Source organism: Hypanus sabinus, chromosome 2, assembly GCF_030144855.1.
Source record: "Hypanus sabinus isolate sHypSab1 chromosome 2, sHypSab1.hap1, whole genome shotgun sequence".
NCBI classification, from domain to species: Eukaryota; Metazoa; Chordata; class Chondrichthyes; order Myliobatiformes; family Dasyatidae; genus Hypanus; species Hypanus sabinus.
Genome location: NC_082707.1, coordinates 134,218,155 through 134,231,864, shown reverse-complemented (window position 1 = coordinate 134,231,864; position 13,710 = coordinate 134,218,155). Strand labels below are relative to the sequence as shown.

Below are 13,710 nucleotides of genomic sequence, written 5' to 3'. Positions count from 1 at the left end.
ATAACACAGAGCAGAGCATTTTCTAGGAAGTACATTTCTCAACATTTTTATCCCCTATTCTCATGAGAACCAAATTGATTTGGAAAAATTCCAGAAGCAGAAGTAATCTTCCAACACATCTCTCTAGTGACCATGATTTAACAGAGGCTTGAGATGAAGAGGAGTCAGGCTATTCATCTGTGAAGAATAACTCCAATGAACTTAATACTGTAGAAGATGGAAACCTGAGTTAACACAGAAAATGCTGGAACGTTTAGCAGGCGAGACTCCATCTGATTAGGGAACTTACAATGTTTCTGCTCAATGACAAAACTTGATCCTGCTTTCCCCAATGCAACCACACCAGATCAATCTTTGTATTTGTTTCAGCACTTCTTTTGATATTGCACTATTAGTTTTGTCATGTAGTGTCCGCTACCTCCCACCCTATCAAAATCATTCTCAACTGTTCCCTCCTTTCAATACCCCCCAACACCTCCCCTGCATCTTAAAACCAGTTTACCTCCAATCCTTCCAAATCAAAGTATGGAAAATGGCCATTTGGCCCACCATATTAGTGCTCACCATCAAGTATCCATTTGCACTAATCCAACAATCCATTCTTCCCACAACTTCATCCCACTCACACCACCACAATGATCCCTCCATTCACCTATGCATGAAGGGCAACGTACTGAGGGCATTAACTAATCAAAAGTCACGTACTTGGTATGTGGGAGGGAACAGCAGTAGGTCACAGGCACAACATGCATAATCCACAGAGATGAATCCATGTGACTGGTGCTGAGATACAACAGCTCTACTGGCTCTGCTACTCTGCCCTCCATTAATTTGAAACGCTTTCTCTCGCCAGAGATGTTACCTGACCAGTTGACTATTTCCAACAGCTTTTTTTCTTTTTAATCACTGGCACTCCCAATCCTGTCCTTATATAAAGCTCATAAATACATTTCAACCAGGATTTGTGGAAAAAAAAATTTTCAGGATTTCCAAAATATCGCCTCATTCTTGCACTGAAATCTGAGTTAACACAATTAAACTGGATGCCTCAACTTAGAAACAAAACGTGAAACCCGATAAAATACAAGAAGCTGCAGATGCTGGAACTAAGAGCAATGCACAAAGCTCCAGAACAACTCTGTTGGGCAAGGAAGAAATGGGGAGTCAGAAGGGCTGCTTCCAATTTGACGGCATGAACATAAAATTCTCAACTTCCAAAAACTGCCCCTTACTTTCCCTTTCCCCTTTTTCTCTCTCTTCCTGATCCAACTGGCCTATTCATCATCCTGTTCCTATCCCTTGCTTCATTCTCTCTTGCTGTCCATCACCCGCATACTCCTCCCACCAGTTCCCTTCACTCACTTTATCCCATGCTTCACCTTCCTCTTCTGAGAAATTCCATCAACTTTAACCCTTTATCAGTCCCACCTATCATCTCCCTGCTTCTGACATCACGCCCATTCTTCCCCTCCCTCATCTGCCTATCACCTGCCAGCTTTTACTCCATCACATCTCTCCGTCTCTCTCCACAAAAAGCCCATCAACCCAAAAATCCAACTGGTCATTTCCCTCCAGAGTGTTGCATATTAAACCTGTCAATGTGTTTGGGCAAGTATGAATTGGAACGAATCCACTGAATCATAAAACGCAATATATACCTATTCTTTTAAATAATATTTTATTTCCATGTGCAAATGTATGGGTCAGCTAGAAAAACAATTTACTTATTTATTTGAGATGCAGTGCAGAATAGGCCCTTCAATCCGCACTGTGCAGCAATCCCCCATTTCAATCCGAGCCTAATCACATGACAATTTCACAATGGCCAATTAACCTACCAAGAGGTACGTCTTTGGACTATGGAAGGAAACCAGAGCACCCAGAGGAAACTCACGCAGTCACAGGAAGAAAGTACAAGCTCCATTTGAAAGATCAAATCCACTCCTTAAATGTATTTTAATAAAAAATCTCATTTAAAAGCAAACTATGTTTAATGTGCCTTGACCAAATCAATGAATGTATAATGACATGCATGCAACAACAATTCCATTACAGTTAAAATCTGAAGGAAATATTCTTGTTGAAAATCCATCAGATCTGGAAAGAGTCTGAATAATATCCAAATTACTTCAACTCCACACGTTGGTACATTGAGACTCCCATGCCAGATTCAGTGCAATCTTCCACTTGACCAATTTCAGAAAGAACATGAACTACCTTTCAAACTATCTATTTTATTATATTGCACTGATTTTATTTTATCTTCAGTCTTTAAGGAACCAATAATAAAGATAAACACTGTTACAATCCGTTTTGAATACATGAATAAGTATATCTAAGGCTTAAATGATGAAAGGGACAGAATACATCCTAGTTTCTTTCAGCTTAATCATGAGGAGGGGCACACACTAAAAATAGTAGAAGCAAGATGATGAAAGTGAACCAAGTAACAATAGGAAGATGGATATTGAACATTTTCATCTACTGATTAATGGGAAATTTTAATAGAGTGGATTCCAACTAATTGGGTCCGTTAATCAGGGCAGCCACTTATTTAGGACAACTCTTAAAGAGCAAAAACTAATCAATAAAACAGCTGGGATTCCACCTTATTTACTTGGTACACTATGCCACTTAAATGGGACAAGAGACTGTTGCCAAACAGTTTCGAACTAGCATCAGTTGCATACACTGTTGCACAGTGGCCATTTGACACTACACTGTGATTAGCGATGTTTTGCTCATTGCGGTTTCGAGCATCGAAGCTTGGAGATGCCAGAACATCTGGAAGTGAAAATGAAATAATTTCTCCACTTCAACAAGTTAGGAACTCAAAGAATTTGAAGCTAGCGACAATCATCTTGAAGGTTACAATGAAAATGAAGACTTGGAGGATGCAATTATCAAAAGCATTGCATGAAGGCAGTCCAGTATCTCCACTAAATGTCTGCACTAATTTTGTTTATTTACATTCAATCAAAAGAACATGGCAACATACAATGGATGAATTCCTCCACTGATAACTATTCGGAACTGATACAGTTTTACAGTACTGTAGTAGTATTGGTGGTTTTCTCATTAGTTCTGTATTTCATTTAAATACATAATTTGTTACTCAGTTAAACATTTGTCACTTTTATACCTTTTTAACTATTACCATGAAACCAGCTAATTGGGACAGTCGCTTAATTGGGCCAAAATGTACTGGTGCCGATGTGTCCCAATTAACTGGGATCCACTTTATTTAATAATATTCTTTAAACTTATGTCAGAATTCTTGATTAGCACTCATGCAACACAGAATACGTTTTTTTTTCCATGGGAGCACTTGCCTGGAATGCTTTCTCTCCATCTCCGAGCTCGAGAAGGTGAAGGAGATATTCATGCCAGAGCTTTACTGTGAAGTGCATTGGAACAGGGTGTAGCTGAACCCAAGATTCACAAAGCTCAAACTCCTGCAAAAACAATTTAACAATCCCCTTAGAGAACAGCATTCAATTAGAGCAACAACATTTATTTATATAATAACTTTGAAGTAGTAAACCATCACAAAGCATAGCACAGGTGCACAATTGAACATAATTTGACACCAAGCCATTAGGACAAAGTTAGGTTTTAAGAAACAACATAGAACAGGTTAAAACGGAGGGTGAACCATAATTTAGTTGATTTAGTTTAGGGAATGATCAAAACTCCAGATGCACAGAGGCACTCATATTCGAAAAGATAACCGAGATAAAGCGTGATAAAAATAGGGACAGACATGGTCAGGAAGGGACTTGAAAACAAGGATGAGAATTTTAAGACTGAGGATGTGCAAAATAAAAGGAGCCAATGCAGACCAGTAGGAAAAGGGGTGATAGGTGAATAACATCTGGAATTCATTGTAAAAAGCATTTCTGATGGTAGCAAGGATGGTAGCTTCAGCATCAAATGAGTAACAGCCAGAAGCAGTGTCTGAAGATGTGACAAAGAAAAGAGGTGGTCATTATGATGACAGTAATAAATAGTCTGAAGCCTAGAATTTAAAAAGTAGTGCAACTTCAGATATCTGCTTTTGTTTCAAATAGCAGTATTGAGTGCCAGAGAATAGAGTTTGTGTCAGCATTATAGAGAAAGGCCTTTGTCTTCTAATTATTTAGTTTGGGAGGAATCTTTTACTGATCCAGCATGAGCTGCCTTTCAAGCAATGCTGCAATTTAGAGACATTGGGGAGGTCAACAACAGGTACGTGGAAGCCAACAGTGACTTCTCAGATTTGCCTAGAGGCAGAAGGACATAGATAAGAACTAAGCGGTGTCCTTGGATATATCTCTGGAAGCTGAAGGCACACACTGTGGCAGCACGAAGAGAAGCCACTGCCTACAATGGCTACAATTGGACAAGGTTGGACCACGGCAAATACAGTTCCAATGTAGCTCAATAATGCACCTGCAAAATGAATAAAATATCACTGAACAAAACAATTTGCTCCAGATACTAGTCAGTCAACAAATCCGTTTTGTTTTTATATCCAGACTATAAAATGGGATCATAACATTTGCAATAATCTGTTACTCTATAGTTGAAGATGGAGAACCAATAGATAGTTAACATTATTGGCGCACATTTAAATTGTTTTAGTTAATCTTGTTAGATCAATTATATTTTTTCAAGAATTCAATACATTTTCTCTAGCAAATGTCAACTTAAGGGAACTGGTATGCAATTCTCCTCTTAACAAAATGGCTCATGCCAATTAAAATAATCTCCAAAACTAAGGAAATAAATAAATAAATAAATAAATAAATGCATATGAGGCTTACAATTTTGTAACATGAACTTTTTTGCTTAACTTTTAAAATATATACAAAACTATTTAATTGTCTAACAACAGAGATATTCAAAAATAAATCTTTAGAATCAAGAATGAATGTTTTCTTACCCTGGACTTCAGAATGATGTCCATCACAGTCTGTGGGTTTTCATTGGATTCAGTCCGAAGTTCTTGCCAGCCATGCCAAAGAATAGGAGGCCCAAGATTAAGGATCTAACAACAGAAACCTTTATTTTAAGATTAAAGCACTATTTGCTTAATATTGTCAAAATGTTTTGCTGCAAGAAAAATGTACACAAAATTTTGCAACTCACCCTATGAGAAATATTCCCTTTTTCATAAACACCCATCCATTCTCTTCTCTGCTGCTTAAAAATAACTTTCATTCTCATTTTCCAATTCTGATGAAGGGTTTTCTATCTATAACTATAAACGTTCTCACTTTTCCACAGATGCAGTCTGACCTGCTGCGCGTTTTCATCATTTTCTGTCTTAGTCTATTTCACTGGTATAGCAAAGAGAATATATACAAATATTTCACACCTTGGTCATGTAAGTCCCAAAGACATGAAGGCCAGAAGGTTAATCACTCTCTGTGAATTCTCCCTGGCATGTAGTAGCTGAATGGCAGAATCTATGGAGTTGATGTGAATTCAGGGGTAATAAAAAAGGATTAGAGTAAATATGTGTCTGATGGTTAGTATGGTCTTGTTGGGCTGAATAGGCTGCTTTCATGCTGTGCCAGTCTTTGACCAAATCAAAAAAAGGGACACGTTAAAGGTCAAAGCCACAGGAGCTGTTCAGCATTACGGACAATGTCAGATAACCAGTAACAGAATTGGCCAAATTCAGAACAAACAAGTTACCTGAAATTGGTATAGAAAGCAGAAACCTGCCTACAGACAAGATGAAGTGCTATTCTGATGTTTTCATTACATTTTACGAGAACAGCTCAGGGGCCCACAGTGAGTGGGATGGAAGATTTATATGAGTGGCAAATGGAATCTTCATGTCAGCCCTGCAGACTGAATGTAGAGGTGTACACGTCGATATTTTGCTTCTTAAACGTAGACTACATTGTAGACAAACATGAAACTATAAGTGAACAGAATCACAGCTTTATCTGAAGGACACTCCACTCTTTAAGAAGGGAGGAAGGCAAAAGAAATTATAGGCCACTTAGCCTAACCTCAGTGGTTGGGAAAACGTTGGAGTGCATTATTAAGGATGAGATTTCGGGATACTTGGAGCCAATGATAAAATAAGTCAAAGTCAGCATGGTTTCTGTGAAGGGAAATCTTGCCGAACAAATCTGTGAGAGTTCTTTGAGGAAGTAACAAGCAGGGTGGACAAAGGAGAGGCAGTGGATGTCATTTACTTTGATTTTCATTAGGCATTTGATAAGATGCCACACTTGCTCAACAAGATAAAACCCTATGGCGATACAGGAAAGATACTGGCTTGGACAAAGAAATGGCTGACAGGCAGGAGGCAGAGAATGGGAATAAAGGGAACCTTTTCTGGTTGGCTGCCAGTGATTAGTGGTGTTCCTTAGGGTTCAGTATTGGGACTGCTACTTTTTACACTGTTTGTCAATGATTTAGATAAAAGAATTGATGGCCTTGTGGCAAATTTTGCGTTTGATACGAAGATAGGTGAAGGGGTCGGAAGTGCTGAGGAAGCAATGCAATTGCAGCAGGACTAATTGAAAAAATAGGTAAAAAAGTGGCAGATGGATCACAGTGTTCAGGGAAATGTACAATAATGCATTTTGGTAAAAGGAACTACAGTGTGGACTATCATCTAAATGGGGAGAAGGCTTAAACATCAGAGGTGCAGAGTTCTAGTGCAAGACTCCCAGAAGATTAATTTACAGATTGAATCTGTGGTAAAGAAGGCAAATAATTTACAGATTGAGTCTGTGGTAAAGAAGGCAAATGCCATGTTGGCATTTATTTCAAAGGGAATAGAATATAAAAGCAAGGAGATACTGCTGAGGCTTTATTAAGACACTAGTCAGGCCGCACTTAGAATATCGTCAGCAGTTTTGGCCCAATATCTCAGAAAGGATGTATTGTCATTGGAGAGAGTCCAGAGGAGATTCCAGGAATGAAGGGGTTAACATATGAGGAACATTTGGCAGCTTTGGGCCTGTATTCACTGGAATTCAGAAGAATGCATGAGCATCTCATTGAAAGCTACCGAATGTTGACAGGACTGGATAGGGTGGATTTGGAGAGGATGTTTCCTTTGGTGGGGGTATCCAGAACCAGAGGCACAGTCTCAAAATTGAGGAGCGACCTTTTAGGGCAGAGGTAAGGAAGAATATTTTTTTAGCCAGAGGGTGGTGAATCTATGGAATGCTCTTCCATAGACTGTGGTGGAGGCCAAGACTGGGGGTAAAGTTTAAAGAGGAAGTTGATAAGTTTCCTGATTGGTCAGGGCAGCAAAGCATATGGCGAGAAGGCAGGTGTACGGGGTTGAGTGGGATCCAGGATCAAACATGATGGAATGGCGGAGCAGACTCGGTGGCTGAATGGCCTAATTCTTCTCCTATGTTTTATGGACTCCTCAGTTCCCTGAATAATGGGAAGGAAAGAGATAAATAGTGGCCGTTACAGCACTAGTGGTTATCTCACTCTATTATTCTTTTGGACTGATCCCTCTATCCTTTATCGTCTCTATAACTTCAAACCAACTCATTTTTCTCCAATTCTAATAAAGGGCTTACAAAACTTGGTTTACCTTTCCAATGCGCAGTGCTAAAGCTTGACATTACTCAACTCTAAATTGCACATCCATTCTTCATTCATTTAAAGTTAGCTCACCTTTGCCCCATCAAACACAAGGATAACCATTGTGCAGATCCTGAATTTACTGCATAAAACGCACTTTTATTTAACAAAAAGATAGACTATAATTGACAGCATAAATTAGTGTTCCTGATATTTTGTCCTGCATGGAGTTCTTTAAAATCCTGTAATACTCATTATTTACTTGAATAATAATGAAATAATGCTGATGTGAATGATGTTACTAGAGCTCTGTCAACATAATTAAAATACCTTTGTTTAATCATATGGAACACAGCAAAACCTCAAAAAGTTAAAATGCACAGAGGTAGCTAAATAGTTTAAAATTTTAAATGGTACACCCAAAGTATCAAAGATACATAGCTCGTATTTAAAGCATTATTGTGGGGTATATAATTTTTATTAAGCAACCTGTTGATAACTAATGCGGAACATGACTTGCAACAGCTGATCAATGAAGCAGAAACAAAATCTGTGATCTCACATCATTCTGGTCATCTTGTGTAATCACATATTTTCACATTATGAACTATCAATTAACAGCAACTGGAAGTCACATACCTTCTGATAAACTTGAAGCTCCTTTTTCTTTGCAAGCAGATCAGACCTTAACTCCCTTCTGTTTGTGTTGGGATCACTCAGACAATAAAACAGAACCTCAAGACAGGCATCAAGTGGCCACTTCTCTATGCAGTGGAGAACCAGTTTAGCTCGTAGGGTAGCATTTCTTATGCGGACGAGGTACTCCCAACCTTCTTTCTCTGCCAGTTACAGAAATACATCCAAGAAACACTGAACGCTGTGGCAATTGTTAAGACAGAATACAGAAGAGAACCACTTGACCATGAATACAAAAAGAATTAGGTTAAGCAATAGCTGGCCTTAAAATTAGGGCTTATAGGTCAATAAACAATTGCTTTATAGTTTGCCCTTAAAGCAACCTCAAATGAACTGATTAGATTTCCCGATTATGAGCAACAGAAGACCAGCTAATGCAGGAAGCTGTTTTCATTGGCTGGTTATATGAAACACAATGCTAATGACACTGTCTAATGCCAACCAGCAGGCCAAGCATAATAGTTGTGTGTCAAGTACATACAAGAAGCTGTTACTTATGTGCACAGCAATGAGCACGCAAAATGATAGGATGGTGCATACTGATCTACAAATTTTCATACATTAGTGATGAACATCCACTGTTGTTACACATGGGATTCAGACGAAATTGCAGCATTGGATAGAGGATTAAAAGACCTACAATCTTGGACCTAGAGTGCAGACATAACCCAGTACCCATTCTGATTACATATGTAATGGTTGCGCAATTTTGTTATAAATTCACTTTTGTCACAGATATTACCTATGTTACACCAACTATAATTTCTCTTCCCATGGCAGTGGCATATAATACCTCAACTAGCAAGCAAGTGGGATTATGAATAGCTTTCCATTAACGTGAATGGAGAGATGATGGAAAATATTGAGAAAATGGAGGCATGTGCTAAAATTATAATAATATAATTAAATATTTAACAAAGGTATGTAGCTTTTGGGAGATTGTTAACTGACATTACCCAAAGAATTCAATATTGTCAAAAGATTTCTTAAGTGCTTGAAAGACTATTACACCCATCAATATGGAATAAACACCATAAGGAGCACTTATTTTTTTCCTTTATTTTAAATATAGTATAACTAAGGCATTCGTAAAGTTCTGGATTTTTTTTATTTCAACACTTCAATCTGCTGATACAATAGAAAACTTCACTCAACTAAATGCCTTTCAAGCCTATGAATCTACATATTTTAGACTGCTCTTCCTGGAGATGACTCTGCTTTGTTTAAATTCTAATTGGACTTGCATGCTTAAAGACTTTAATGATGCTCTACCACAAGAGTTTTGCAGCCTTACCTTCTACAACAGCACAACTGAGCAGAACATCTTTCAGTTTCTCAAACTCTTCACCCTCATCACCATATAGTTCCAGAATCTTCAAGGCCCTGAGCCAGTGTCGATCACAAAGGAACTGCCTGAACACTTCTGTTACTGTGCTCACAGCAATCTCAGAATGAAGGCCCGATAGCAAAAGTGTAACACATGGATTACCATACAGAGTGTCCACAAGGCTGGTAATTTCTTCTTGGGTTCCTAGAAAAGGCTCAGCCATTGAAGAAAGAAAATGTTCAAGGACTGGAAATCTTTTCATTAATTCCTCACATTCCTTGCAGATTTGTTCCACATCAAGGGGTACCTCTGTGTGACCACTCAAACGTTGCTTCCATGACAGACTGTGTTTAAGTGCCTTCTGACCCTGGGTAGCAGTTAAACATACAAGGACTGTTAGTAACTCTGAATGAGACTTGAGGAAATTCAAAGCAGAAGGAATGAGGGAATATGGTCCCAAGGAGGATTCTGATAATTCACTTTCAACTATTCCTTCTGCTTGATGTAATGAACTTGGAAGGGTGAATCCCAAATCAGGAAGACAATCTTTTGTGTTTTCCTCTATCAGTTTAATTGCTTCATTGAGAAAAGATGTACAGTGGCCAAGTTTCCTGGTGTTCCACAGTGGAAGGCATTCACAGCAGCAGTTTACAATGATCTCTTGTACGTTCAGATTCAGTTCTTCCTTGTGCAGTAGCATGAACAGCCTAGAGAGGGAATCAAGATACCCAATATTCAGACTCGGGCATTTAACCCATTCCTATCTAATATAACAGGCTGAATATGCAAAACGGTTCTCACCTTGCCAACAGTGCTTCCAAAATAGTAATTCAATGTGTATCTCAAGGAACTTCGATAATGTGTTAAATATAATGCACATAAGGATTTCTTAGGTTTGGATTATGATCTGGAAAAATACTAACTGTGAGAATGTGCTGTTTTCTAGATGGCTCTGGTATATCAGTCAGGTGCAAGGATGAAGTCAGAGCTGGAGAGGATCGGCTATGCTGCCAGAGGCAGTGGCCAGGAACAGGTGCAGCAGAGATGGGGAACTGTAGACCAAAAAGTGCACCTGGAGGCACAGGTACGAAGGCACACAAGTGGCGTGTGAAATAGAGGCACAAAATGACTTTACTTTCAATGAACAAATTCAAGAAAAACACAGAGAGCAGTAACAACCACTGCATATGGGGTATTGACCTCACAAAGACCCTTCACTCCATTAACTGGGAGGAACTGTGGAACATACTCCTCAAATTCACTAGCTTACACAAATTTGTCTCCAACATGTTCGTTTCATGACGCAATCCTAAGTACTGGGTTCACAACAAAGTCAATTACACACAAAGAGAAAACTGGTGCAAGAAAAAGGGCTGCGACATTGCTCCAACACTTCCACAATCTTTCCTAAAAGTTAAACTAACGCCACTTAAAACCAAGACAATGTTTATAACATTCACATTATGGAGTTTTGAAGAAAAAAAAGTACCCATCATAAACACAAGTAATTAATCCCAATGCATCGTTCTCTGCATTGGTGAAACCCATCACTGCATCAAGCATCTGCGTTGCATCTGCCAAAAGCAGAACTTCCTCGTGGCCGAACACTTTAATTCCCAATCCTGACACAATATGTCAGTCCATGGCCTCCTCTTGAATCACCAGGAGCCCACCCCTTATATACCGTCTGGGTAGCCTCCAAATACTGATTTCTCTTTGCAGCAAAAAAAAATTCCCTCCCATCTTCTTCTATTCCCTACTCTGGCCTGTTATCTCTTCTCAACTGACTATTATCTCTTCCTCCCTTTCTCCTATGATCCACTCTCCTATCAGATTCCTTCCACTCCAACCCTTTACCTTTCTTATCTACCTGGCTTCATCTATCACCTCCTTGCTATTCTCCTTTCCCCCTTCCTTCACCTTTTAATTCCATTGTCTTTTCCCCTTGCTTTCCAGTACTAAAGAAGGGTCTTGGCCCAAAACATTGGCTGTTTATTCATTTCTATAGCTGCTGCCCGACCTGCTGAGTTCCTCCAGCATTCTTCTGTGTGATGCTTTGGATTTCCAGCATCTGTAGAATTTCTGATGTTAATTAATTGCAGACTATTTGGTGAAAAAAATCTACTTGTATGCTGTGTTACAAATGAACATAGGTCAAGCGAAGCAATAATAAACATGCTATTATTATAGAAATGAGAAAAATCATTTGAATTTTTCATACCGGTCAGGTGAAGTTGACTTCTCAAAAATCAACTGTGCAAAGAGTTGTGATGGAGTCTGCTGCAGAATGATGAAAGGATTTCCTACTTTTATATCTTCAAACTGATCTGAAATTAAAATAAAATAACAATTTCATTTTGGTACAAGTAGCTCAAGTTGTCCAGAGTCAACACAAATTTTTGCGCACTGTAGCTCCACCCCCTCCCTTTCTCTCCTTCGCAGCTTTTGCACCCATTTGTCAATTTTAAGCTTTGACTTTTTTTTAAATGGCCTCACTTAAAAAAAATCAGAACTAAATCAGAGTAATTTTAAATACTTAAAGATATGATTAATATGTTCATAAGTCTTACCAGAATCTCGGTTCATACTTCGAACATACACTGCTGCAAGGGTGTTGATATAGTCAAAAAGGGTTTTCACATAGTCTGGTCTAGTTTGACTATCCAGCACAGCTTGTATCTGGCCATCCAGATTCTTCAGTAACTCCCTCACATTGCACTGAATTGTATCCACTTCTGAATCCTGAGATCGAGAACTTGTTTGCTCTAGACAGCTGAGTATGTTCATTTTTGCCTCTAAAAAACAGGAAAATTATTTTTGTTTCATTCATAAAAGAAATAAGCACAGCATGTGTGATTCAGCACCATTGGCAGAACTTTTCAAAACCCTTATAAATAGTATCCTATTCCTACAAGGAAACACTTTTTCCCCAAAAAAATGCAAACATAATAAATTATGCAAAAGAAATGGGCAGAAAACAGAACTGGGAATGTGTTTTGACTGTAGGCTAGAACCTGACCTTGAGCAACACTCAGCATAAACAGTCAACATTTCAGCCCCAGACCCTTCATGTGGATTGGAAAGGAAGGAGGACAAGGCCTGAATAAGAAGGCAGGAGGAGACGTGGGAGTACAAGCTGGTAGATAGGTGAAACCAGGTGAGGAGAAAGGTGGATATGTACAGAAGGGTCGGGGGGGGGGGGAGGGGGAGGTGAAGTAAGAAGCTGGGAGTCAATTGGTTTCACCTTTCACCTGCCAGCTTGTGCTCCTTCCCCTCCCCCACCTTCCTATTCCTGTCCCTTACTCCTTCCTTTCCAGTCCCGATGAAGGGTTTTGGCCCGAAATGTTGACCATCATCTAATCTCCTCCGTAGATTCTGCCTGAACTGCTGAGTTCCTCCTGCACTTTATACCAGCATCTGAAGAATCTCTTGTATTTAGGACTAGACTTGGCAGTTAATGAAGAGCAAGTAGCTACAATTAATACATTCATAAACAGGTCTCCTGAAAACTATATTAATTTTAAAAAAGGAGTTGCACTATTTTTCTCAGCTTCTTGATTTTGCAAAGTATATGTGCTTCGCAAGGAGGCTCAAGCAGCACCATACTTGAGATGAGGGATAATAGAAGCTGAAAGATGTTGTATTTCCATGCAGGATAAAAGGGAGGAAAGTCAGAGCTCTACATTTGTACAGCATAGAAGCAAGCTGTTTAGCCCACTTCATTTATGCTAAAAATCCATCTATACAAAGTTAATCTGTCTGCATTAATTCCATACTCTGTATGCCTTTCTTAATTAACTATCAGCCCTGAGGCCTCTTTATTGTTCCTGTCTCCACTACCTCATTTGGTAGCTCATTCCCCTTTCTTTCCAGTCCTGATGAAGGGTCTCAGCCTGAAGTGACATCTCTTTATTCCTTTCCATAGATGCTGCCTGACCTGCTGAGTTCCTCCAGCATTTTGTATATGTTACCCTGTATTTCTAGCATCTGCTAAATCCCTTGTGCTTATGCCAGGTACCAATTCTCTTTGAGAAAATTTATCTCTCAAATCCCCTTTGAACCCCTTTCCTTCTCAACTTAAACTGGGCCCTCTCGTTCTAGACACCTGTACTATGGAAATTGACGCCACCTATCTA

At 39.1% G+C, this 13,710-nt stretch overlaps 1 protein-coding gene across 3 annotated transcripts in view; it reads right to left on the bottom strand.

Annotated features, from left to right (window-relative positions):
- The window catches only part of zfyve26 (zinc finger, FYVE domain containing 26), a 114,862-nt gene that overhangs the window by 38,262 nt on the left and 62,890 nt on the right, over positions 1–13,710 (bottom strand). For all 3 annotated transcript variants that reach the window (XM_059955460.1, XM_059955459.1, XM_059955461.1), the window contains 6 exons: positions 12,145–12,369; positions 11,796–11,901; positions 9,542–10,281; positions 8,191–8,390; positions 4,925–5,029; positions 3,333–3,455 (listed from right to left, as the gene is read on the bottom strand). In XM_059955460.1, the coding sequence (XP_059811443.1) occupies positions 3,333–3,455; positions 4,925–5,029; positions 8,191–8,390; positions 9,542–10,281; positions 11,796–11,901; positions 12,145–12,369 (1,499 nt within the window). The remainder of the gene's footprint in view (positions 1–3,332; positions 3,456–4,924; positions 5,030–8,190; positions 8,391–9,541; positions 10,282–11,795; positions 11,902–12,144; positions 12,370–13,710) is intronic.